At 41.4% G+C, this 22,823-nt stretch overlaps 2 protein-coding genes across 2 annotated transcripts in view; both read right to left on the bottom strand.

Moving 5' to 3' along the window:
• THEGL (theg spermatid protein like) overlaps window positions 1-1,483 on the bottom strand; it is a 40,535-nt gene extending 39,052 nt beyond the window's left edge. Inside the window, exon 1 of the mRNA XM_040238268.1 lies at window positions 1,006-1,483. Within this exon, the coding sequence (XP_040094202.1) occupies window positions 1,006-1,483 (478 nt within the window). The remainder of the gene's footprint in view (window positions 1-1,005) is intronic.
• A 5,595-nt stretch (window positions 1,484-7,078) lies between these two features.
• On the bottom strand, window positions 7,079-21,522 carry ARL9 (ADP ribosylation factor like GTPase 9). Its single transcript, XM_040237314.1, has 5 exons — window positions 21,373-21,522; window positions 20,915-21,238; window positions 17,197-17,359; window positions 13,997-14,172; window positions 7,079-7,572 (listed from the first exon to the last, which is right to left on the bottom strand). The coding sequence occupies exons 1-5, from the start codon at window positions 21,520-21,522 to the stop codon at window positions 7,384-7,386; spliced, it is 1,002 nt and encodes a 333-aa protein (XP_040093248.1). The 3' UTR covers window positions 7,079-7,383.
• Window positions 21,523-22,823: the final 1,301 nt, after the last annotated feature.

The following is a 22,823-nucleotide window of genomic DNA, read 5'->3' as shown; positions in this document are numbered from 1 at the left end:
GAACAAAGTTCTTCAGGAGACAAGAGTGGACTTCAAAGCACATGTGGAAGATTTGCTTCTCATAGAAAGAGGTGTGACTCTTCCCTGCAGTATGAGAAGAGACAGAATCCATGGATGCAGATTCAAGTAAGGCAATAGATTAGTGGTAAGAAAATAAGGGAGTTAATAACATTGCTTCTATCTTCTCAAGTGTGAGGCAAAGTCTTCAGCTGTTTGGAGTCAAAGATGTGAAGGCTGGAGGAGATGTAAAGAAGACATTTAGACATCTTCTCACAGATTAGGGGAACTAACTTGCTAAGTGAAGAAAATGGGCTTGCCAGGCAGTGCCAAGTGACCAGCTGAGATCTGTGGTCATGAAATTGAAATAAAAGCAGTCAGTAGGGCTGTGTGATTTTGTACAGGAAGAGTCAGCTGCTCAGGTGTAGGCAGAGGGTGGTTGGTTGGGCTTAACCAAGGTTGAGGTTTTCCCAGGAGACATACGGTAGATGGCCAGTGAGCCAGTGGGCTGGTGGAAGATGTTGTAAGCAACTGAAATGACAGACCATAGAATCAAGACTGATAAAGAAAAGTCAAGGAGAACATGAGATAAAACATGGTCATCTAAGGGACTGGAAGCCCAGCATGGATAAGGAATTGTTCTGGGTAGAGTCATCAATGAGAGGCCGTAAGTGAGCTGGATGTTTATACTCCAAAATCCCATCAGCCCTGTTATTTTGTGAACCTGGTGAAGACTGAGCATATAGTAAACACTTGGTGAATGTACTCTTTGCTAGGAAGTCACCAGGTGGAGAGAGGGCAGAAAGAAGAGATTGTTTCATTAACAAGATCTCAATTTCCTATCAGGGCTTCTTTAGGTCCAAAGACAGGGCGCTGAAAAGCAGTAGGTAAATGACATAAGTATCACCTTCCTTTAAATCAAAATGGGCCCTTGCAGACAAACCTTCCCATTAGAGCCCCCAGGTCTAGATGGGATTGGGTTGCTCAGTGCCCCGGAGAGACCCCAACACCTACCGTTCAGGGAAGACGGTGGAAACTGTGGCGGGAGTCTCATCAGCAGAGATGGGGAGACCATCACGCTGGCTCTAGGAAGCAACTCGATTTCTTGAGACTTGTGGGGCTCGCGGGGAACAGGGGGCCCCTGGGGCTTTCGGGGCTCGCGGGGCTTGCGGACCTCACGGGGCGCATGGGGCTCGTAGGGTGCATGGGGTTTGAGAGGCTTGTGGGACTCATAGGATTGGTAGAGCTCATAGGGCTTGGAGTGATTGGGGATCTCGTCGGACTCTGCATACTCCTCGGACTCGCCTCGCTGGTCTTGCTCGTCGGTCTCCTCGGAAAACCCCGCCTCCTCAGACTCCTCTAGCTGCTTGTTCCTGTCGAATATCCTGACAAGGGGCTTCTGGAGGGCTTCGGAGCGAGCGGATGTTTCTGCCGTGTGGTGCCCAGCGGACAGCCCAGAAGGACCCGAAGACTCTTGGCTCTCCATTGGGGGCCCAGAAGCTCCCGCTGGTTGACTGCCGGACGCCAGTCACGTTCCAGAAGATGGAAGAGGATGCAGGCGGCCCGCGCCCAGCCCCAGCGAGCCCAACCCTCTTGTGGCCGCCGCCCGACAAGCCCCGCCCCCTGGGCCCCTCTCTGCGCGTTCTCCGGTTGCCAAGGGGACACTCCAAGCTGCTGGAGCCCACCTGGGCTCCTCCCGGGAGAAATGAGAAGCAGTTGAAAAGGAGAAGAGGGGTGGGCTCCTAATCTGCTGTTTTTTCCTACTTGAAGTCTGTTTCTGTGGTGTTAAGTCAGAACTGTGGTGTTGAAAGACTCTTGAGAGTCCCTTGGACTACAAGAAGATCAAACCAGTCAATCCTAGAGGAAATCAGTTTTGACTGTTCATTGGAAGGACTGATGCTGAAGCTGAAGCTCCAATACTTTGGCCACCTGACGCGAAGAACTGATGCTGGGAAAGATTGAAGGCAAGAGGAGAAGGGGACGAGAGAGGATAAGATGGTTGAATGGCATCACCGACTGGATGGACATGAGTTTGAGCAAGCTCTGGAAGTTTGTGATGGACAGGAAGCCTGGCGTGCTGCAGTCCATGGGGTCGCAGATACGACTGAGCAACTGAACTGAACTGAAGTCTGTTTCAAAGCATATACTTGCGTTTAGGATCATTATATCTGCTTAGAGAGTTAACCTCTTTACCATGTAATCCCCCTCTTAAAAAAAAACTATATTTATTTATTATTATTAACTGTTATTTTATTTATTATTATTAACTATTATTTTTCCAGTTTTATTGAGAAATAATTGACAAACATCCCTGTATAAATTTAAAGTGTACAGCATGATGGTTTGATTTGCACGTATCGTGAAATGAATACAATAGATTTAGTTAACATCCATCATCTCATATTGATACAATAAATAGAAAAAAATTCTCCTTGTGATGAAAATTTTGTACCAATTTACAATCCCACCAACAGTACCAAAGATTCCCTTTGCTCTATATCCAAAGCAGTATTTGTTATCTCATCTTTTTGATGATGGCCATTCTACTAGACTTAAGGGGATCTACTCACTTAACAAGTTTTCTGTATATTATTGTTGTTGTTCAGTTGCCAAGTTGTATCCAACTCTTTACCACCTCATGGACTGCAACATGCCAGGCCTCCCTGTTCTCTGTATATCATACAGCAGTGTAAACTATATAATCATCATGTTGTACGTTCTATCCCTGGTACTAACTTATAACTGGAAGTTTGTATCTTTTGTCCACCTTCCTTGACCCACCCTGCCCCGGGCCACACCCCTCCATCCATGTAACCACAAATCTGATTTCTTTTTAGGAATGTGTTTGTTTTGTTTAAATTCCACATATCAGTGAAATCATATAATATTTGCTTTTCTCTGCTTGTCTTATTTCGTTTAGCATAATGTTTCATGGTCCATCCATGTTGCAAATGATAGAATTTCCTTTTTTACGTCTAAATAATACTCCACCATATGTATGTAGGTATGTATATATGTATGTATGATACATACATATACACTACAGATTCTTTTATCCATTTGCCCATCAGCAGACACTTAGGTTGTTTCTATGTCTTTGCTATTGTAAATAATGCTGCTAGGAACAATGTGGTGCAGATATCTTTTTGAGTTAGTATTTTCATTTCCTTTGGTTATAGTCTCAGAAGTGGTGTTGCTGAATTATATGGTCAGTTCAGTTCAGTTCAGTCGCTCAGTTGTGTCCGACTCTTTGCGACCCCATGAATCGCAGCACACCAGGCCTCCCTGTCCATCACCATCTCCCGAAGTTCACTCAGACTCATGTCCATCGACTCAGTGATGCCATCCAGCCATCTCATCCTCGGTCGTCCCCTTCTCCTCCTGCCCCCAACCCCTCCCAGCATCAGAGTCTTTTCCAGTGAGTCAACTCTTCGCATGAGGTGGCCAAAGTACTGGAGTTTCAGCTTTAGCATCAGTCCTTCCAAAGAAATCCCAGGGTTGATCTCCTTCAGAATGGACTGGTTGGATCTCCTTGCAGTCCAAGGGACTCTCAAGAGTCTTCTCCAACACCACAGTTCAAAAGCATCAATTCTTTGGCACTCAGCCTTCTTCACAGTCCAACTCTCACATCCATACATGACCACTGGAAAAACCATAGCCTTGACTAGACGGACCTTAGTCAGCAAAGTAATGTCTCTGCTTTTGAATATGCTATCTAGGTTGGTCATAACTTTTCTTCCAAGGAGTAAGCGTCTTTTAATTTCATGGCTGCAGTCACCATCTGCAGTGATTTTGGAGCCCCCCAAAATAAAGTCTGACACTGTTTCCACTGTTTCCCCATCTATTTCCCATGTCTATTTTAATTTTTTGAGAAGCCTCCATACTCTTTTTCACAGTGGCTGTACCAATTTACAGTCCCACCAACAATACCAAAGATTCCCTTTGCTCTACATCCAAGGCAGCACTTGTTATCTTGTCTTTTTGATGATGGCCATTCTACTAGGCTTGAGGGGATATCTCATTGCTTAATTGATATTTCCCTAATGATGAGTGATGTTGAGTATATTTTCATGTACTTGTTATTTATAAAAGAACTTCTTTGGGGGAAAAAAAAGTCTGCTCAGGTCCTTTGTCCTTTATATTTTTCTGTAATGGAGTGTATGAGTTCTTTATATCTTTTTAATATTAACCCTTTATTAGATATGTGGTTGACAAATATTTTCCCCAATCCATTGACTGTTATTTTGTTGATGGTTTCTTTTGCTATGTAGAGGCTTTTTAGTTTGATGTTCTTTGTGCTTTACATATAATTGCCCTCTTTATCCCTGGTAACTTTCATTACTCTTAAGTCTTCTCTGTCTGAAATTAATATAGCTATTACTCCTTTCTTTTGGTTAGTGTTATATCTTTCTCCATTCATTTAATTTTAATCCATATGTCTCTTTATACTTTAAGTTTCTTGTAGGCAACATATGGCTGGATCTTGTTTTTAAATCCTCCCTGACAATTTCTGTCTTTCAATTGGTGCGTTTAGACCCTTGACCTACAAAGTAATTATTGATTTAGTTGGATTAATAGATACCATATTTTTTATTGTTTTCTATTTGTCCTTGTTCATTGTTTCTCTTTTTATCTTCCACTTTTTTTTCTCCTTTTTGTGGTTTTGAGCATTTTACTTGATTTCATTTTCTCTCTTTTTTTGGCATATCAGTTATAACTTCCTTTATTTTTTCAGTGGTTGTCTTAGTTTGTGATATATATTAACAACAAATCCAAGTCTACTTTAAATAACACTATACCATTTCACAAGTAGTGTGAAAACCTTATGATGACTAAATCCTAATTCCTTCCTCTCATTCCTTCTATCACTGCTGTCATAACATTTATACACACACATAAACATACGTGGTCAAATATAGTGGTTGCTGTGATTATTTTGAAGAAACTGTAATCTCTTAGATCAATTAAGAATAAGAAAAATAAGTTTTAATTTTATCCTCACTTATTCTTTTTCCAGTGTTGTTCTTTTATATAGATTCAAATTTCTGAACTCTATTATTTTTCTTCTCTTTTAATCATTCTTGCAGTGCAGACGTACTGGCCACAAATTCCCTCAATTTTTGTCTCAGAGATTCTTTTTTCTTCACTTAAAATTTTTTTTAATTAATTAATTTTAAGTTTTGGCTACACTGGCTCTTTGTGGCTGCATGGGCTTTTCTCCAGTTGCAGAGAGTGGGGGCTACACTATGGTTGCATTGTGCAGGCTTCTCATCATGGTGGCTTCTCTAGTTGCGGGCTCGAGGGCTCCAGCCTTCAGTAGTTGCGGCTCCTGGGGAGCACAGGCTCAGTAGTTGCGGCACACGGGTTTAGCTGCTCCGTGGCCTGTGGGATCTTCCTGGATCAGGAATAGAACCCATGTCTCCTACGTTACCGGGAGGGTTCTTTACCACTGAGCCACCAGGGAAGCCCTTTCACCTTTGAAGGATTTCACAGGGTACAAAATTCTAGGCTGATTGTTCTTTCTCTCAAAGCTATATTTATTCCACTCTCCATTTCCACAGTTTCTAAGAAGTGTAATGTATTTCTTATCTTTGATCCTTCATGGTAAGGTGTTTTCCCCTCTGACTCTTTTCTGGGTTTTACATTTTCTTCGTCTTTGATTTTCTGCAGCTTAAAAGTGATATGTCTATATATTGTTTTTTTGGGGTATTTATCCTACTTGATGTTCTCTGCACTTCTGAGACCTCTGGTTTGGTGTCTGACATTAATTTGGAGAAGTTCTCAGTCACTGTTTCAAATATTTATTGTTCCTTTCTTTCCTCTTTCTGGTTTCCCATTAAACACATATTGCAACTTTTATAGTTGTCCCACAGTCCTTACATGTTCTGTTCTGTTTTTCTAGTCCTTGCTCTCTTAGATTTTCAGTTTTGGAAGTTTCTATTGAGATATCCTCAAGCTCAAAGATTCTTTCCTCAGCTGTGTCTAGTCTTTTAACAATCCCATCAAACATTCTTCATTTCTGTACAGTGCATGCTGTGTCTTTTCTGTGATTTTTCCTTTTAGTATGTCTTGTAGCTTTTCCTGATAGCCAGGCATGATGTATTGGGTAAAAGGAACTTCTGTAAACAGGCCTTTAGCGATGGGTTGGTGAGGTGGGGGTAGGGGAAGGGAGAATATTCTATAGTTTTATGATGAGGTCTCAGCCTTTTAGAGACTCTGCTGCAGACTTAAGTCTTAGTTTTCTGCCCTCTTACGTGGAACAGAATGACTGGAGTGGACTAGAGTTGGGTATTTCGTTTCCTCCAGGTCAGTTAGGCTCTGGTTATTCTCTGGTAATACCAGAGTGGGATTCCCTAGTGCCTCAGTGGTAAAGAATCTGCGTGCAATGCAGAAGACTCAGGTTCAGTTCCGGGTTGGGAAGATCCCCTATAGAAGGGAATGGCAACTCACTTTAGTATCCTTGCCTGGAGAATCCCATGGACAGAGGAGCCTGGCAGGCTACAGCCCATGGGTGGCCAAGAGTTGGACACAATTGAGTGACTAACAGGCAGGCACTGGTTCCCATGGGGAGTTTCCCATTATGAGTCTCTGCTCTGGTAAACTGTTATCCTCTGATTTCCGTTAGTCTCTCCAATGCTGATTTTTCAGTCTGTTCAGCTTTTTACTTGTTAGAATGGGCTCATGGCTTCCAAGCTTCTTACATGCTGGACTGGAAGCTGGAAGTCTTTTTAAAAAAAGAAATCAGGAGAAGACACTAAGGTTAAAAGTTGGATTTGTATCATATCTGTAGGTAAGCAGAGTTATCACTCTTAAATATTTCTAGGAAAGAGAAAGCTTATCTATATAAAAAAAATAAACTATCAAGAAATCGAAACACAAATCCCTACGGTGTTCTGTTAGTGGTAGTTTCTTAGAAAGAAGCCGTTCCTAAATCTTTCTGAATGCTGTTAATTTGTATTGCTATGTGACTTTGATAGTGTTTACTTTTCTTATTGCCCTATCCTGATTTCTTTTCCCACATTGTTAAATGGATCCTCTTAAAGAAAAGACACCTGGATTTACTTGAAAAGAGGAAAGTTATTAGAATATTTTAATGTAAATCTCATTTCACCAAGAAACTACAAACGGGATGAATGCTTACTAATTTTCACTTTAATTTTGTTGATTAAAAATCCAAATCCCTCCAAACACATTGTTTACCAATACTTTTAAAGTTCAAAATCTAAACAGAGATGCTTTTAATCAATTAACATTATCTTATATGTGCATATGTGTCGTGCATTGAGAAAACAGGAAATGGCTTACTTTTTATTTGAAAGTGGGAATTTTGGCTTCCAGCCCGCCACGTCACGTTCCCTGGTGACACCCAAAGTGACTCGCGGTGGGCTATGCCTGGTTACTCATGTCTGCAGCCAGGTGTGCAATTAGGTCTCTGGCATCTTGTATGAGGGAAGGTAGCTCTGAGCCATTCTCAGTCACCTGGGTTCCGAACAGGAACATCTTCCTGTCATTTCCCACCTCAGATAATGCCAAAGCTTCATGGATATCTGTAATGTGATAGGCTGCTTCAAGATCCTTCACAAGAATAGAAAAAGAATTGAGAAAAAGTTGGTTATTTTGCAACATTTTTGGATGGATACATTTATGACTCTCAATGACTGCACCTCCATGATAATATCGAGGATATTGAAATCCCATTACTAGGATCCTAAAGGCCGTTTGAATATAAAGATTTTCATCGGAATTATATCAGCATTTATGAGTTATTATCAAAAGAGTATTTTCTGGAACAAAGTTAAGCCAATATAATACCTTAATCCATTTCCTAACCAGTGTGATCTGCTTCTAGTTTTGTTTTTCTAATTTTGTCTGAATTTTCCCAAGACTTATTTTTTTAATTTTTAAAAATAACTTAATGAATTATTTATTGTTGGCTGTGCTGGGTCTTTGTTGCTGCACGGGCTTTTCTCTAGTTGTGGTGCTTGGGCTTCTCATCGTGGTGGCTTCTTTTATTGCAGAGCACAGGCTGTAGAGCTTGGGCTTCAGTAGTTGCAGCGCAAGGGCTCAGTAATTGCAGCTCCCTGGCTCTAGAGCTCAGGTTCAACAGTTGTGGCTGAATGGCTCTGCGACATGTGGGATCTTGCCTGATCAGAGATCCAAACTGTGTCTCTTGCATTGGAAGGCAGATTCTTTTCCACTGAAGAATCAGGGAAGCCCTCCAAGATTATTTTTAATTTGTCTTTACAACAGAAGCTTGATTCATTAATTGGTTTTTGTCATATAATATTTTATTGATTATAACATTTGCCAAATGTAAGTTTTCTTTTGCAAAAATTATTTCTACTGAACAAAAAGTTTTACATCAAATTTGGGGGGATGGAGGGAGGTAGAGAAGGGATCAGGGACAGAATAAGTTTAGAAAATGGCATAGTAGGTGAAGAAGGCTGAGAGGCAAGGGACAGGTGGAGGGAAAGAAGATGAGATGGAGAAGTGGGGAAGGCTTAAAGGAGGAAAACCCATCCGAAGAAGCAGAGAGCAGAGAGATTAAAATGAGGAGACAAAAAGCATGTGTTTATGCTGCATGCTAAGATTGAAACATATTTCTTTGCCTCTCACACATCAAGAATTATTTATGGCAAATAACCTCTGATATTCCCTCTCCTAAATACATATGCAGATTCAGTTATAATTTTTAAGTCTTCTGCAAAAGTTTAAGCATTTTCACTCTTAACATTCAATTTGTAATTGGCTTTTTGTTTCACAGTGTTCTCCCAAAGTTTTAAAATAGTACAAAATTGTCATTTTTTCTTGTACCAATATGAACCTATCAAATTCTTTTAAGTCTGTGAGGTTTTCTTCATGTAGTATCATTACCTTTTCTGGTTCTTCCACTTTATTGCCTGTCTGAAACCTGAATTCACTTAGTCTTAGAGCATGTAGTGAATTTTGCAATTGTTTTAATGAATCTAGTAACATGTGGACGATGTCTCAAGTTAAAAGAAATGCCACCAATGGAATTGGAGAGGAAGAAAATAAAAGGGTGTTGGAAGGGAGGAGGGGCTCCTTGTAATGATAAAAGAACATCAGGGATAAATATCAGGTGTATTCCACACTCACATAATTGTGCCCTAATAGATGTCATCACTCAAAGAATAACGATAGTAAGATGACTTTTAAAAAATATTTATGTAATAACTTGAAACAGTGAGTCATCTAAAAGCTTAAATTACTTTGATCAAGGAGTAATAACCAACATGACCTTAAACTAGAATGTGTGTTAGCTGCTCAGTTGAGTCCAAGTCTTTGTGACCCCAGGGACTGTGTCTTCTGTCCATGGAATTCTCCAGGCAAGAATACTGGAGTGGGTTGCTATTCCCTTCTCCAGGGGATCTTCTGGACCCAGGGACTGAACCCAGTCTCCTGCATTGCAGGCAGATTCTTTACTGTCTGAGAATATCCAAACATTTTATTATTAAACCCCAGTAAAAGTTATAAATCTGACACCAAATGGTCCTATTTATTCAATTTGATGAAGAGATATAAACCACAAAGGAAAGTATTGATAAATTGGACTATTACAAATGAAAACCTGTGTATTAAAAAGAGAACCATAGCAAAGTAAAATGTTAACAATAGGTTGCGACCCCACAGACAGCAGCCCACCAGGCTCCCCCGTTCCTGGAGTGGGGTGCCATTGCCTTCTCTGCAATAGGTTGCTAGAGAAGATATTTGTAATGCATGTAACAGAAATAGGATGATTTTTCCAAAAGATATGAAAGACTCCTACCACTCAAATGAGAAAAGATAAACATTCCAATAGGAATTTGGGGAAAGATATTAAAAGCTAATTCACAGATATGGAAATTTGCTTCAAAGAATGAAACTAATCTGAAACTAATAACCAGTGAACATCTGAAAAAAATGTTCAGGCTCACTAGTAATTAAGGAAATGCAAATTAGAATAATAAGATAAAATTTCATTCTCATGAGACTGGCAAAAATGAAAGTTTGACAAACCGAGTATTAACAAGGCTGTAGAGATATAAAAACTGTCATATACTGCTGGTAGGAAGAATAAATTGGTTCAATATCTTTGGAAAGCAACTTGGTAATATCTAGTAATACTGAATATGTGAAAGAAAAGTGAAAGGCACTCAGTCGTGTCTGACTCTTTGCAACCCCAGGGACTATACAGTCCTTGGAATTCTTCAGGCCAGAATACTGGAGTGGGTAGCCTTGCCCTTCTCCAGGGGCTCTTCCTAACCCAGGGATCGAACCCAGGTCTCCTGCATTACAGGCGGATTCTTTACCAGCTGAGCCACAAGGTACAAATCCCCAAACCCAGCAATTCCTCATGCACTAGAGAACTGTTGGTACACATCTATGAAAAGACACATACATGAAGATTCACTATAGAACTCTTTACAACAATGAAAAATTGGAAATAACCCAAACGCCCAACAAGAAAATAGTAAAGTGGTGGTATAGTCATGCAATGCAATACTATACAGCTCACTTACATTTACCATGATCTTCTAAATCGTCATAGTTTGTGGTACTTATGATGTTCAGTTAGAAAAAAAAAAAAAAACTCCAGCGTCTAAAAAAAAATAATCTGCTGGACTAGCATTTATGCTGGACTTTAATATAGGCTCCTACTTTTAGATCATCATTATAATGATTTATTTTACTTCCATAAACACTCACTCATAGGAGTGGGAGAAAGGGTAGGAACTGAGCTCTCTTATGACTGATAAGCCTGGCAATTGAGAGAGAGGCTGCAGCATTACAAGCACACTGCAGAGACACTGCATATTTGGTTCCAGACTACTGTGATAAAGTGAATACTGCAATAAAGCGAGTCATGTGAATTTTTTTTGTCTCCTGGTACATAGAAAAGTTACTTTAACACTATTGTAATCTATTAAGTGTGTGATAGCATTATGTCTAAAAATATGTACATGCCTTAATTTAAAAATACCTTATTGCTAAAAAAATGCTAACCATCATCTGAGCCTTCAGCAAGTCATAATCTTTTTAAAATAGTAACATCAAAGGTTGCTGATCAGAGATCATCATAATATAATAATTCTAAAAGTTGGAAATATTGCAACAATCACCAAAAGGCAACACAGAGACATAAAGTGAGAAAAAGCAGTTGGGAAAATGGCGCCTATAGACTTACTCCATGCAGGGTTGCCACAAACCTTCAATTTGTAAAAATCACAATATCTACAAAGCACAACAAAGTGAAGTGCGATAAAATTAGGTATGCCTGCACAATGCTATAGATGTTTAATGTTTTTTTTTAAATTTCTTTTACTGTAGTAAGATATACATAACAAAATTTTCCATATTAGCCATTTTGAAGTGTACAGTTTGGTGTACAGTTAAGTGAATTCACATTATTGTACACCATCTTCAGAACACTTCAACTTGTAAAACTGGTACTTTGTACCCATTAAACAATAGCTTCCCATTTCTCCCTCCCTCAGCCCTTAGCAACTACTTTTTTTTTATCTCTCTGATTTTAACTGCTCTGTGCTTAGTCGCTCATTCGTGTCTGACTCTGCGACCCCATGGACTGTAGCCTGCCAGGCTCCTCTGTCCATGGGGATTCTCCAGGCAAGAATATTGGACTGGGTTGCCATGCCCTCCTCCAGGTTGGCATTCCCAACCCAGGGACTGAACCCAGGTCTCCCACATTGCAGGTGGATTCTTTAACCATCTGAGGCACCAGGGAAGCCCTTAACTGCTCTAGGGGACCTCAGAAAAGTGTAATCATACATTATTTGTCTTTTGTGACTGGCTTATTTCACTTAGCATAATGTTAAAGTTCATCCATGGTGTAGCATGTGTCAGAATTTCCTGACACATTTAAGGCTGAATAATATACACTGTACACCACATTTTGTTTATCCGTTCATGTGTGGATGGGCACCTGGGTTTCTTCTACCTTTTGGCTACTGGGAATAATTCTGCTATGAACACGGGTGTGCAAACACCTGTTTGAGTTCCTGCTTTCAATTCTATTGGTAATACACCCAGAAGTGGAACTGCTGGACTATATTAAAATTCTATTTTTAATTTCGTAGGGAACTGCCATACTGTTTTTCATAGCGGCTGCACCATTTGACATCCCCACCAACACTGCACAAGGTCCATTTCTTCATGAGTGTTTAATACTTTAATGCATGTGTGTGAAATTCAGGTCAGGCCAGCTAATCTAAAACTACTTCTGTATACTGACACATTGTGTGTGTGTGTGTGTGTGTGTGTGTTAGTCGCTTAGACTCTTTGCAACCCCATGGACTGTAGCCTGCCAGGCTCCTCTATCCATGGGATTCTCCAGACAAGAATACTGGAATGGGTTGCCATTCCCTTCTCCAGGGGATCTTCCCAATCCAGGGATCAAACCCAGGTCTCTCAGATTCTTTACCACCTGAGCCACTAGGGAAGTCCATGATACATAGTAAGCACTCAAAGATTTTGTTGAAATAAATTCAACAGTCTGTAATGTTTATTTAATTAAACTTAACAGATATTTATTGAATTCCTACTATATACAAGGTGGTATACTAGGTTTTACATGGGACACAAAGGTGAATGACAGTCTCTGTTCTGAATGAATTTATAGCTGTGGGCTTTCCTGGTGGCTCAGACAGTAAAGAATATGCCTATAATGAGGGAGACCTGGGTTCCATCCCTGGGTTGGGAAGATCCCCTGGAGAACAGAATGGCAATCTACTCCAGTGCTCTTGCCTGGAGAATTCCATGGACATAGGAGCTTGGCAGGCTACAGTCTATGGGGTCGAAAAGCGTTCAGACACGACTGAGCGACTAACACTTTCACTTTTACTTGGTATCTTGGTGGGGATTGGTTGCAGGACCCTAGAAGACATCAGAATCTGCTCAAGCCCCTTATATAAAATGGTGTCATTTATGCAAATAACCTATGCACATCTTCCCATATACTTTAATCATCTCTAGACTACTTATAATATCTAATACAAGGTAAATGCTATGAAAACAGTTGCTCACATGTGGCAAACACGAGTTTTACTTTTTGGAACTTTATGGTTTTTTTCCCCCTGATCCACAGCTGGGTGAATCACAGATAAGGAGGGCTGATTGTATACTCCAGTAGACCTAATAGTATAAATTGAAATGAACATATAGCATATTACTGAATATTTAGCTCTTAAAAGCAGATGTTTCTTTGGGTCATCTGCAGAGATGTAGTTGGACCTAGAGTCTGTCATACAGAGTAAAGTAAGTGAGAAAGAGAAAAACATCGTATATTAACACATACATGTGGAATCTGGAAAAACGGTACAGATGAATCTATTTCCAAGGCAGGAATAGAGACTCAGAGGGAGAAAATTGACTTGTGGACATAGAGGGGAAAGGAGAGCGTGGGATGAATTGGGTGATTAGGACTGACATATATACATTACCAGGCTTGCCCAGTGGCTCATTGGTAAAGACTCTACCTGCCAATGCAGGAAACGTGGGTTCAATCCCTGGGTGGGTAAGATCCCATGGAGAAGGAAATGGCAACCTGCTCCAGTATTCTCGCCTGGGAAATCCCATCAGAGGAGTCTGGCAGGCTACAACAGTCCATGGTGTAGCACAAGAGTAAGATATGATTTAGTGACTAAAGAACAACAACAAATATACACTACCATGTGCAAAATAGATAGCTAATGGGAACCTGCTATAAAGCACAGGAAGCTCAACTCAGCACTCTGTGATGACCTAGGAGGGTGGGATAGGGGTTGGGAGGGAGGTCCAAGAGGGAGGCGGTATCTGTGTATTAGGACTGATTCACTTCTGTTAGCAGAAACTAACATAACATTGTAAAACAATTATACTCTAATTTTAAAAAATCAAATTTAAAAAATAAATTTAAAAGATCAAATTCAAAAAGTAAACATTTCTGTTTACTGCATTAATAAAAAAAATATTGAGTACACTTTATATTTGCACAGATTTTTACCTGTTTGTTTGCAAACACAACCAGAGGAAGGACTGGGTTTGTTCCAATTAGTTGATGAAGGTATTTCTTGGCTTCAGGTAATCTTTTGTGATCTGCTGAATCCACCACAAATACCAACAGCAAGCCCTTGGACAGGTACATTTCCCAATAAGAACGGAAAGGTTCGCTGCCGCCAACTACAAAGAAAAGCAAAGGAAGAACACACACGCACATACACACAAATCTCAGAAGAGTCCATCGAGGCAGCCAGGTAAGGCACATTTTTATAATTTCTGAACACTGGCAGGTCTTCTGATAAAAAACCACTGTAAGACTAGACCCAATTCTGAGGACAAGCAGAGTGATGTTTCTGGGGAAATGATTGGTGGGGATATTTACCCTCCACAAGTGGTTCATTAAGTTCTGGAACACAAAGGACCAGCATGGTGGTAGTTAGTCACAAGTCGGGTCCACCTCTTGCAACCCCACGGACTGCCAGGCTCCTCTGTCCATGGGATTTCCCAAACAAGAATACTGGAGTGGGTTGCCATTTCCTTCTCCAGGGGATCTTTCCAACCCAGGCAGGGATCAAACTCAGGTGTCCTACATTGCAAATTTGTACCACCGTGGATGCCTCTTGATCTGTTATACAAAGCAGTTGTGACAGCCAGTGCATGTCTATCAAGTATGAATCAGTAAATAGGAGTGGTCTACTGAAAGAATTCAGGGTGGTGGGTTAAAACACGTTTCTCTAAAATGTCTTAGATGGACTGATTTAAATGTCATTGGCTAGCCTCTCTTGCACAACTTTTTTCCTTTGTCGAAACCCCCAATCTAATTTCCTTTCTTTAATCTTGCACTAAAAGTTAATATGGTCCTGTGGGTATTCAAGAATACTTGCCTCAGAAAAAAAATGTCTTTGGGTTATTTCATTCTGCTGATGCTTCCCAGAAGAAAGTTTCCCAGACACAACGAATTCAGTTTTTATTTTTCTCCTGGGACAGAAATTGACAAATGATGGCCCACAGACTAAACCTGGCTCACTGCCTGTTTTTGTACAGCCCGTGAACAAAAAATGAGTTTTATATTTTTAAACATTTGGAGAAAAAAAGAATACCATTTTGTAACACATGACCATTATATCACAGTTGGATTTCAGTACAAGCAAAGTTGTGTGACAACACAGACACGCAGGTTTGTTCACACATGGTGTCTGGGTTGCTTTCGCAGGATTGAGTAGCAGCACAGAGATCATGTGGCCACAAAGTCTACGTTATCTACTCTTGAGCCCTTTGCAGGAAAAGTGTGCAGGCCACTGTTATAGGCACTTAACAAAAACATTTCAAAAACTAATACGAAAGGGTCTTTATTTGCCTTTCCTTTGTTCTCCTTTGTATAGAGAGCCAGGCTGGTCATTCTTCGAAGTATTTTGTGTTTTAATTTTTTAAAAGAATGTAATGTAAGTAATTCGTATCCTTTAGCATACGAGCTTAAACAGGCATTCCCATCTTTTTTTTTGCCAACACCATGACATTTCATCTATAATAGGAATTGTTATCTTTTAGTTATTAACTTCTTTTTTAAGAAAATATTAGTTGGGGAGGGTGCAGGACTGGAAAAAAATTATCCATTTACTTATTGTTGGCTGCATCAGGTCTTAGTTGTGGTGAGGGGATCGCCACTGTGTCGTGCAGGCGACACTCCAGCGGTGGAGTGAGGGCCCCAGAGCCTGGGCTTAGTAGTCGTGGGGCATGGGCTCTGTTGTCCCATGGCATGTGGGATCTTACTTCCACGACGAGGGATCAAACCCATATCTCCTGTATTGGAAGGTAGATTCTTAACCACTGGACCACCAGGGAAGTCCCTAGATATTAACTTCTAATTTAATGGTAAAATAGAGAACACAGTTTATATGATGTCTCTTTGAAAACGCCATTAAGACTTGCTATATGGCCCAGGAAGTGGTCCGTGTTTGTTTACTGTTCCATGGGTATTTGAGAAGAATTAGACAATTTTATATTGTTCATTAGATCAAATTGGTTGACTGTGTTCAAACATTATATACTCTCTGCAGTTTTTTTCTCCTTGATTCCATTAATAATTGACAAACACATGTTGAAACTCCTCACTCCAACAGATCTGTCCAGTTTCCCCCTTAATTGGAATTTTTTTCTTCCTATCTTCCTTTCTTTTCTCTTTCCTTTCCTTCCCGCCGCCCCCAACCCCCATCCTTTTTCACTTTTTATATTCTGAGACTCTTTTCCTAGCCATCTATTTCATTAAAAATATTATTTCTTCTATAGCTTCTGAGAAAATTGAAATCTCTATTCCTAATAATGCTTTTATCAGAAAGATTTGCCTACAGGTTTAACAGTTTCTCTGCCCACCATTTTCTCTTCACAACTGGATGAAAGCAAAAATTCATAGACTTTTCCTTGCATACTGGAGGTGGGGGTACAGAAAATGCCCGGTCCTCTGGCTTGAGCATCTTGATAGGTGAGGAGACATTTACTGATCAGTGGATTACAGGGACAGGAACAGATATGGAGCTATATCAAGCATTTGCTTGGACAATGTTAGGTTTGAGAGGCCGATGAGACAGCCAGGTAGAGATGTCAGGTGGCATTCGGGTATGTTTGGCTGGATAGATAAATTTGGGAGAGTGTAAAGAGAAGACAAGAGGATCTGATGCAACTTTGGGAAACAGCAATATTCTGAGAGGCAGTGACTCCAGAATTACTATAGAGTAGGGGCTTCTGGGTTGTGATCTGATTACAAGAGTATATATGTGGTGATCTGGTCATAAGAGGTTTGTGAATATTTGCATTTTCGAGAAGGAAGCACACTATATTTGCTTAGATTGGATTTTTATGGGGGGGTAGTAAGGAGGAGGGGGGCTGTTAAAGGAGAGGGTGCTAAAGCCTTCCTCTCAACTCCCTTTTATTACCACCACTGGGAAAAGGAGAAAATAAAAAGAACAGAAAGTGATTTTACCCACATTGCACCCTAGCATTCATCTACATATGCATTTTAAAAGTCTAGGAAAATTTGACCCAGTGTTTCATTTCATAAAGACCTATCATCCATTTCGTATTCATTTTATCATTCATTTCATAAGGACCCATGTGATGTTAACAACATCGCATCTGGTTAAGGTTTGACAATCATGTGGCTGTATAAGCTATTAGCTACCCCCAGAACCACTGAGAAAGAGCGCTTACTCTCCAGGAACTCCATCTGGTGGTCCCCAGTGCTGATGCACACTGCATTGAAACCTTGGGTGGGGGCCACACTGCGCTGGACTCGGTTTAAAGCTAGGAAGTGGAGAATACTGGTCTTTCCTGCCCCATCCAGGCCCAGCACTAGGATCTGCTTATTTTTCTCCTGTGAAACAAAAGATAAGGCAATAATATGCTATCAGGGCCTTGTTTTCTTGGCTCTGGGAAGTGCGCTTGACAATATTTGTGAAATTGTATAAAACTTTGCAAAAAAATTTAATAGGTCTAGAACAAACTGTACTAGTCAGTTTGTATTTTATATAATCAGTCATTACTTATGTGATATTAACTGCATACCCTCTCTCCATCTTCCAACTCCTGTGTTAATTTATCACATAAATACTTTATATATATCAGGATTTATAGGAGGTGCCATATTTTCAGGGCCAGTTTTCACACTTCACTTGGCTTCCCTAGTTCATGTCCATTGGAGACTGCATGAGAATTCAGTTTGTTGTTTGGGGTCTTGGGACCTTCTTGGTCTATGTATTGACTCTGCCACTTGGCACGTAAGCATCTAAGGTCTCATATTATTAATCTGTCTTGTCTCCCCAAATTGAATCATAGATTAAACGTTCTTAGGGCAAGGTTACTCTCTTCTGTACTTTTTAATATAAATATTAAATGAAAAGGCAAAGACTATAAAAATTGTTAAACTAGTTAAACTCTCATGCTAAAACCTGATGAATTAGAATTGTAAACTTTAGGAAGACGTATTCCACCAGCATACCAGCCTTAGAAATTTTTATGACAAGTGTTTGAGGGACAAGAAGGGCAGACTGGTATGAAGAGAGAAACAGAAAGTTCAGAGTGCTCAGAAAGGTGGCTTTTAGCATACAAACTTCAATGTAAACAGTAATAAATGAGCAACCCAGTTAGACTGTTCATAGGAATTCTATTTCTCAAAAAGTTTACCAAAGAGGTTTCTCATATATGGGGAAAAAAAAAAAAAAACTTGTACACATCTTCAAGACCATTGGTTTAAAAATAATAATCCTATACATTTCTGCTTGAACAGTAAATGTTGACATTGGACACAGACTGCATGCTAAGTCGCTTCAGTCACGTCTGACTCTGTGTGACCCTATGGACTGTAGCCCGCCAGGCTCCTCTGTCCATGAGATTCTCCAGACAAGCATACTGGAGTGGGTTGCCATTTCTTTCTCCAAGGGATCTTCCTGACCCAGGGATCGAACCCAGGTCTCCCACATTGGAGGTAGATTCTTTACCGTCTGAGCCACCAGGGAAGCCTTAGACTTAGACTAGATTTCTGTTAAAAAAAAAAAAAAGTGATCCTCAACAGCACTATACATCTATCCCTGTCCCTCTTGTCTGTAATATAGAAGATCTGTAAAAATAAGATGTTTTAAGGTCTGCTGTAATAGAGACTTATGTATGGGGAATCATTTATGAAACCTGTCTAGTGAATAACAGAATTTTTTAAAGTAAATGTTTGTTACTGGAATGAATTCTTGATGGCTCTTAAAGCAAACAGTACTTCCATAGGTGTTTCCTATATCCACCCCCACTTCCTCCCCATTCTCTTACATCTGCATCTAAATGTTACAGTGTCATTCTCAGTCACCATAAGGAAAAGGGACTAGATGTTGCTCTAAGGGGCTGTCATTGGATGGTTGTAATTGAAAGCTTTAAAGCAATGGTGACCAAGAAATGGCTGCAAGATGTAGCCTGTGTCTCCTCTTTATCTTCCACCAATGGCCCCACACTTGGGCTACTCCAACATATTTTATCAGTTTCAAGATTTCTTTTTCCACATTTTAACATCTCTGAAATGAGGGCTTTATGATCTATAGTATGTCATATTTTGGCTGGAAGCATTTTTTTTTTCCCTTTCTCTGTGGTACCTAAAATAATAGCATCTTGGATCTTATGAATTTTGTGAATAAAAACCATTCCCTACTCCCTTTCCAATCACATCGATGCCACTCATCTGACCTTATTGAGAAATTCTGTAGTCACGGATGCTTTACATTTTGCTTACTTTTTAGTCTAAAACTCAAGCTTCCTCATGTATATAATCTCTTAAGAAAAGCTGGGGTTACTGTAAACCAACAGTTCAGACATGAAATATGATTCAACACCACTGTTCCTTGTTAAAAGTTATTCCTTTAAATATAAGTGAATCTATATAGTCTGTTTTGTGTGTTCAGTCTCAAAGTTGTGTCCAACTCTTTGCAATCCCATGGACTGTAGCACATCAGACTTCCCTGTCCTATCTCCGAGTTTGCTCTAACACTTCCATTGAGTTGGTGATGCTATATAACCATTTCATCCTCTGCTGACTTCTTTTGCCTTCAATCTTTCCCAGCATCAGGGTCTTTTCCAATGAGTCGGCTCTTCACATCAGGTGGCTAAAGTAATGGAGCTTCAGCTTCAGCATCAATCCTTCCAATGAATATTCGGGGTTGATTTCCTTTAGGATTGACTGGTTTGATCTTGCAGTCCAAAGGACTCTTAATTAAAAGTCTTCTCCAACACCACAGTTTGAAAGCATCAGTTCTTTGGCTATTTTACCAGAGATCAAATCTCTGTTAATAATTCATATTGTTTAGGACCAGAAAGCAGCTCTGAGCTCAGGAACTCCAGGAGTATAGAGCTCACTAAGTTGAGCCAAATAATGCTTTTTTCTTCTCCCCCAATTCTTAAATTGTGGCAAAGTACACAACATAAAGGGCTTCCCAGGTGGCGCTAGTAATAAAGGACCCACCTGCCAATGTAGGAGATATAAGAGATGTGGGTTCCATCCCTGGGTTGGGAAGATGCCCCAGAGAAAAGCATGGCAATCCACTCCAGTATTCTTGCCTGGAGAATGGAGGAGCCTGGCGGGACACCATCCACGGGTCACACACAGTCATACACAACACAAAATTTACCATCTTAACCATTTTCCAACCCAGAGTGATATCGACTCCATTCATAATACTGTGCAACCATCACCACTACCCATAACTATTCATCTTGTAAAACAAACTGTACTCATTAAACTCCTCATCCCCCATCCCCCAACATTCTGCTCTTTGACTCCGAGTTTGAATACACTAGGTAAACCATCTAAGTAGAATCATACGTATCTGTCCTTTTATGACTAAAAGGCTGGTTTCTGAGGCCTCTCAGTTAAACATTTGTGACCCTCTCTTCTGGGTGCTGGTGATCTGAAAACAATGTAAATAATAGTAACCAGAGCGCCCACAGAAAAGGTCCAGGCAGTCCCCAAACACAACCTGCACAAATTTAAGAAACCTACACCTTCCCCTTCCCCTCCCCCCGCCAAAACAGAAAAGACTGGAACAGAGAGCACGTGTGGTGAGGGTCTGGGGGCTAGTGTTCGGCGCCGGGCAGAGATGGGGCTGGAAAAAAGGCTATTGCCAGCACCGCTCTGAACATCAGCAAGGTGTCTTCTTCAACACTAGACCTGGACACAAGGTCGGGGTTAGGGGTGAGTGGGCGAGCGGCTGGGGAGAAGGGGCTCGAGATGGGTCGTTCGAAGCTTGGCACATTCCGATTCCATCCGCGGATACAAAGCCAGCAAACGAGACCGGATTCCTTCGGGCGCGAGCCCATCGGGGGTCTCGCACGTAACAGAGCCGGCAAAACACTGGATAATGGCCTCGGGTGAGGGCCCGAGGCAGCGGTCTCTTACCAGCGGCGCCAGCGGGATTTTTATCAACGTGCTGTTGTCCTTCTCTTTTTCCTTGAATTGCTCCTTCTCTTTCTCCGTCTCCCGCTCTTGCCTCTTTTCATCCTCATTTCTTTTACTTTTCTCCTTCCCGTTTTCCTTTTCCTTAATTTTCTCCTCCTTCCCCCCTTTTTTCTCCTTCCCGTTCTCCTTTTCCTTAATTTTCTCCTCCTTCCCCTTTTCTTTCGCCTTAATTTTCTCCTCCTTCCCCTTCTCAGTTTTCTCCTTCCCGTTCTTTTCCTTAATTTTCTCCTCCTTCCCCTTATCTTTCTCCTTAATTTTCTCCTTCTCCACCTTTTTGTTTTTCTCCTCTCCTTTTTGCTGAATTTTCCCTTTCTCCGGCTCCTTGCCCTTCTCCCTCTTTACTTTCCCCCTCTCCATCCCCACCACCCGGGTTTGCTTCCCTCCTCCCGCGCGCCCGCGCGCCGGAGCTGCGGGGCGGGATCCCGGCCGGAGTGGTCGCCGCTGTGGGGGCAGCGCCGGGGGAGACGTAGGTCCACGTGGCGTACAGCGCCCCCGCGGTAACCGCCAGCCCCTCCCCACCCCAGGGGCCCCGGCTGCAGCTTGGGCATCTTGCGCTCGCTCGCCAGCAGATTCGCCGAACCGGGGGTGGGAGACAGATTGAAGAGAGTAAGACGTGGGAGCTAGAGGGGCGAGCCCAGGCCAGGGGATCCGGGAGACCCGGCCGCGGGAGCTGGGAAAGACCGGAGCAACAGGAAAAGCGTCCCCAGGTGTCGCTTCCTTGGGAGATGCGCTTGGACTCGGTAGGGTGTCTCAGGAAGGCCTTTCTCGTCCGCCCGTCTCAGCGTCTCACTTCCCCGGCCTCCTCCCAGCCCGTGTGTCTCCCACCGGAACTGGAGAAGGCGCCCGAGTCCTGAGAGCCCCAGGCTTTCCTGCCTTCCCCTCGTTAGTAACAAGTAAAGTTGGATCTCTCTCCCCTCCTCACCGGTCCTGTTTTTAAGTCCACCAGCAGCGTCTAAAGCCGCTATCCAGGAGGCTTAAGGAAAAAAGGAATGTGACTGGTTCCCTTATTTTAAACGTTACATTTCGCTTAAAAAAATCGCTCTGGAGATTAGTCTGCCAGGATCACAGCTACTGTTAAAACCAGGCATTAAAACCACAACTAAATCATGGAAAAAGGAAGAGTTCCAGAAAAACATCTATTACTGCTTTATTGACTATGCCAAAGCCTTTGTGTGGATCACAATAAACTGTGGAAAATCCTGCAAGAGATGGGAATACCAGACCACCTGACCTGCCTCTTGAGAAACCTATATGCATGTCAGGAAGCAACAGTTAGAACCTGGCCATGGAACAACAGACTGGTTCCAAATAGGAAAAGGACTACGTCAAGGCTGTCTATATGCAGAGTACATCATAAGAAACGCTGGGTTGGAAGAAGCGCAAGGTGGAATCAAGATTTCTGGGAGAAATATCAATAACCTCAGATATGCAGATGACACCACCCTTATGGCATAAAGTGAAGAGGAGCTAAAAAGCCTCTTGATGAAAGTGAAAGAGGAGAGTGAAAAAGTTGGCTTAAAGCTCAACATTCAGAAAACGAAGATCATGGCATCTGGTCCCATCACTTCATGGCAAATAGATGAGGAAACAGTGGAAACCGTGTCAGACTTTATTTTTTGGGCTCCAAAATCACTGCAGATGGTTATTGCAGCCATGAAATTAAAAGATGTTTATTCCTTGGAAGGAAAGTTATGAGCAACCTAGATAGCATATTCAAAAGCAGAGACATTACTTTTCCAACAAAGGTCCGTCTAGTCAAGGCTATGGTTTTTACAGTGGTCATGTATGGATGTGAAAGTTAGACTGTGAAGAAAGCTGAGTGCCGAAGAATAGATGCTTTTGAACTGTG

This window comes from Oryx dammah, unplaced genomic scaffold, assembly GCF_014754425.2.
Source record: "Oryx dammah isolate SB20612 unplaced genomic scaffold, SCBI_Odam_1.1 HiC_scaffold_3, whole genome shotgun sequence".
In the NCBI taxonomy this organism is placed as follows: Eukaryota; Metazoa; Chordata; class Mammalia; order Artiodactyla; family Bovidae; genus Oryx; species Oryx dammah.
The sequence above is the reverse complement of the archived record's forward strand: the minus strand, read 5'-3'. Positions and strand labels throughout refer to the sequence as shown.

Bases quoted from the DNA above. Each gene is read 5' to 3' on its own strand.
- ARL9 (XM_040237314.1), bottom strand. From the start codon at position 21,522: ATGCCCAAGCTGCAGCCGGGGCCCCTGGGGTGGGGAGGGGCTGGCGGT. The intron at 21,239-21,372 runs GCGGGCGCGCGG...AAAAAGGTGGAG, and splicing joins CCGCCCCGCAGCTCCGGCGC to AAGGAGAAAATTAAGGAGAA. The intron at 17,360-20,914 runs GTAAGAGACCGC...TTTGTTTCACAG, and splicing joins AAATCCCGCTGGCGCCGCTG to GAGAAAAATAAGCAGATCCT.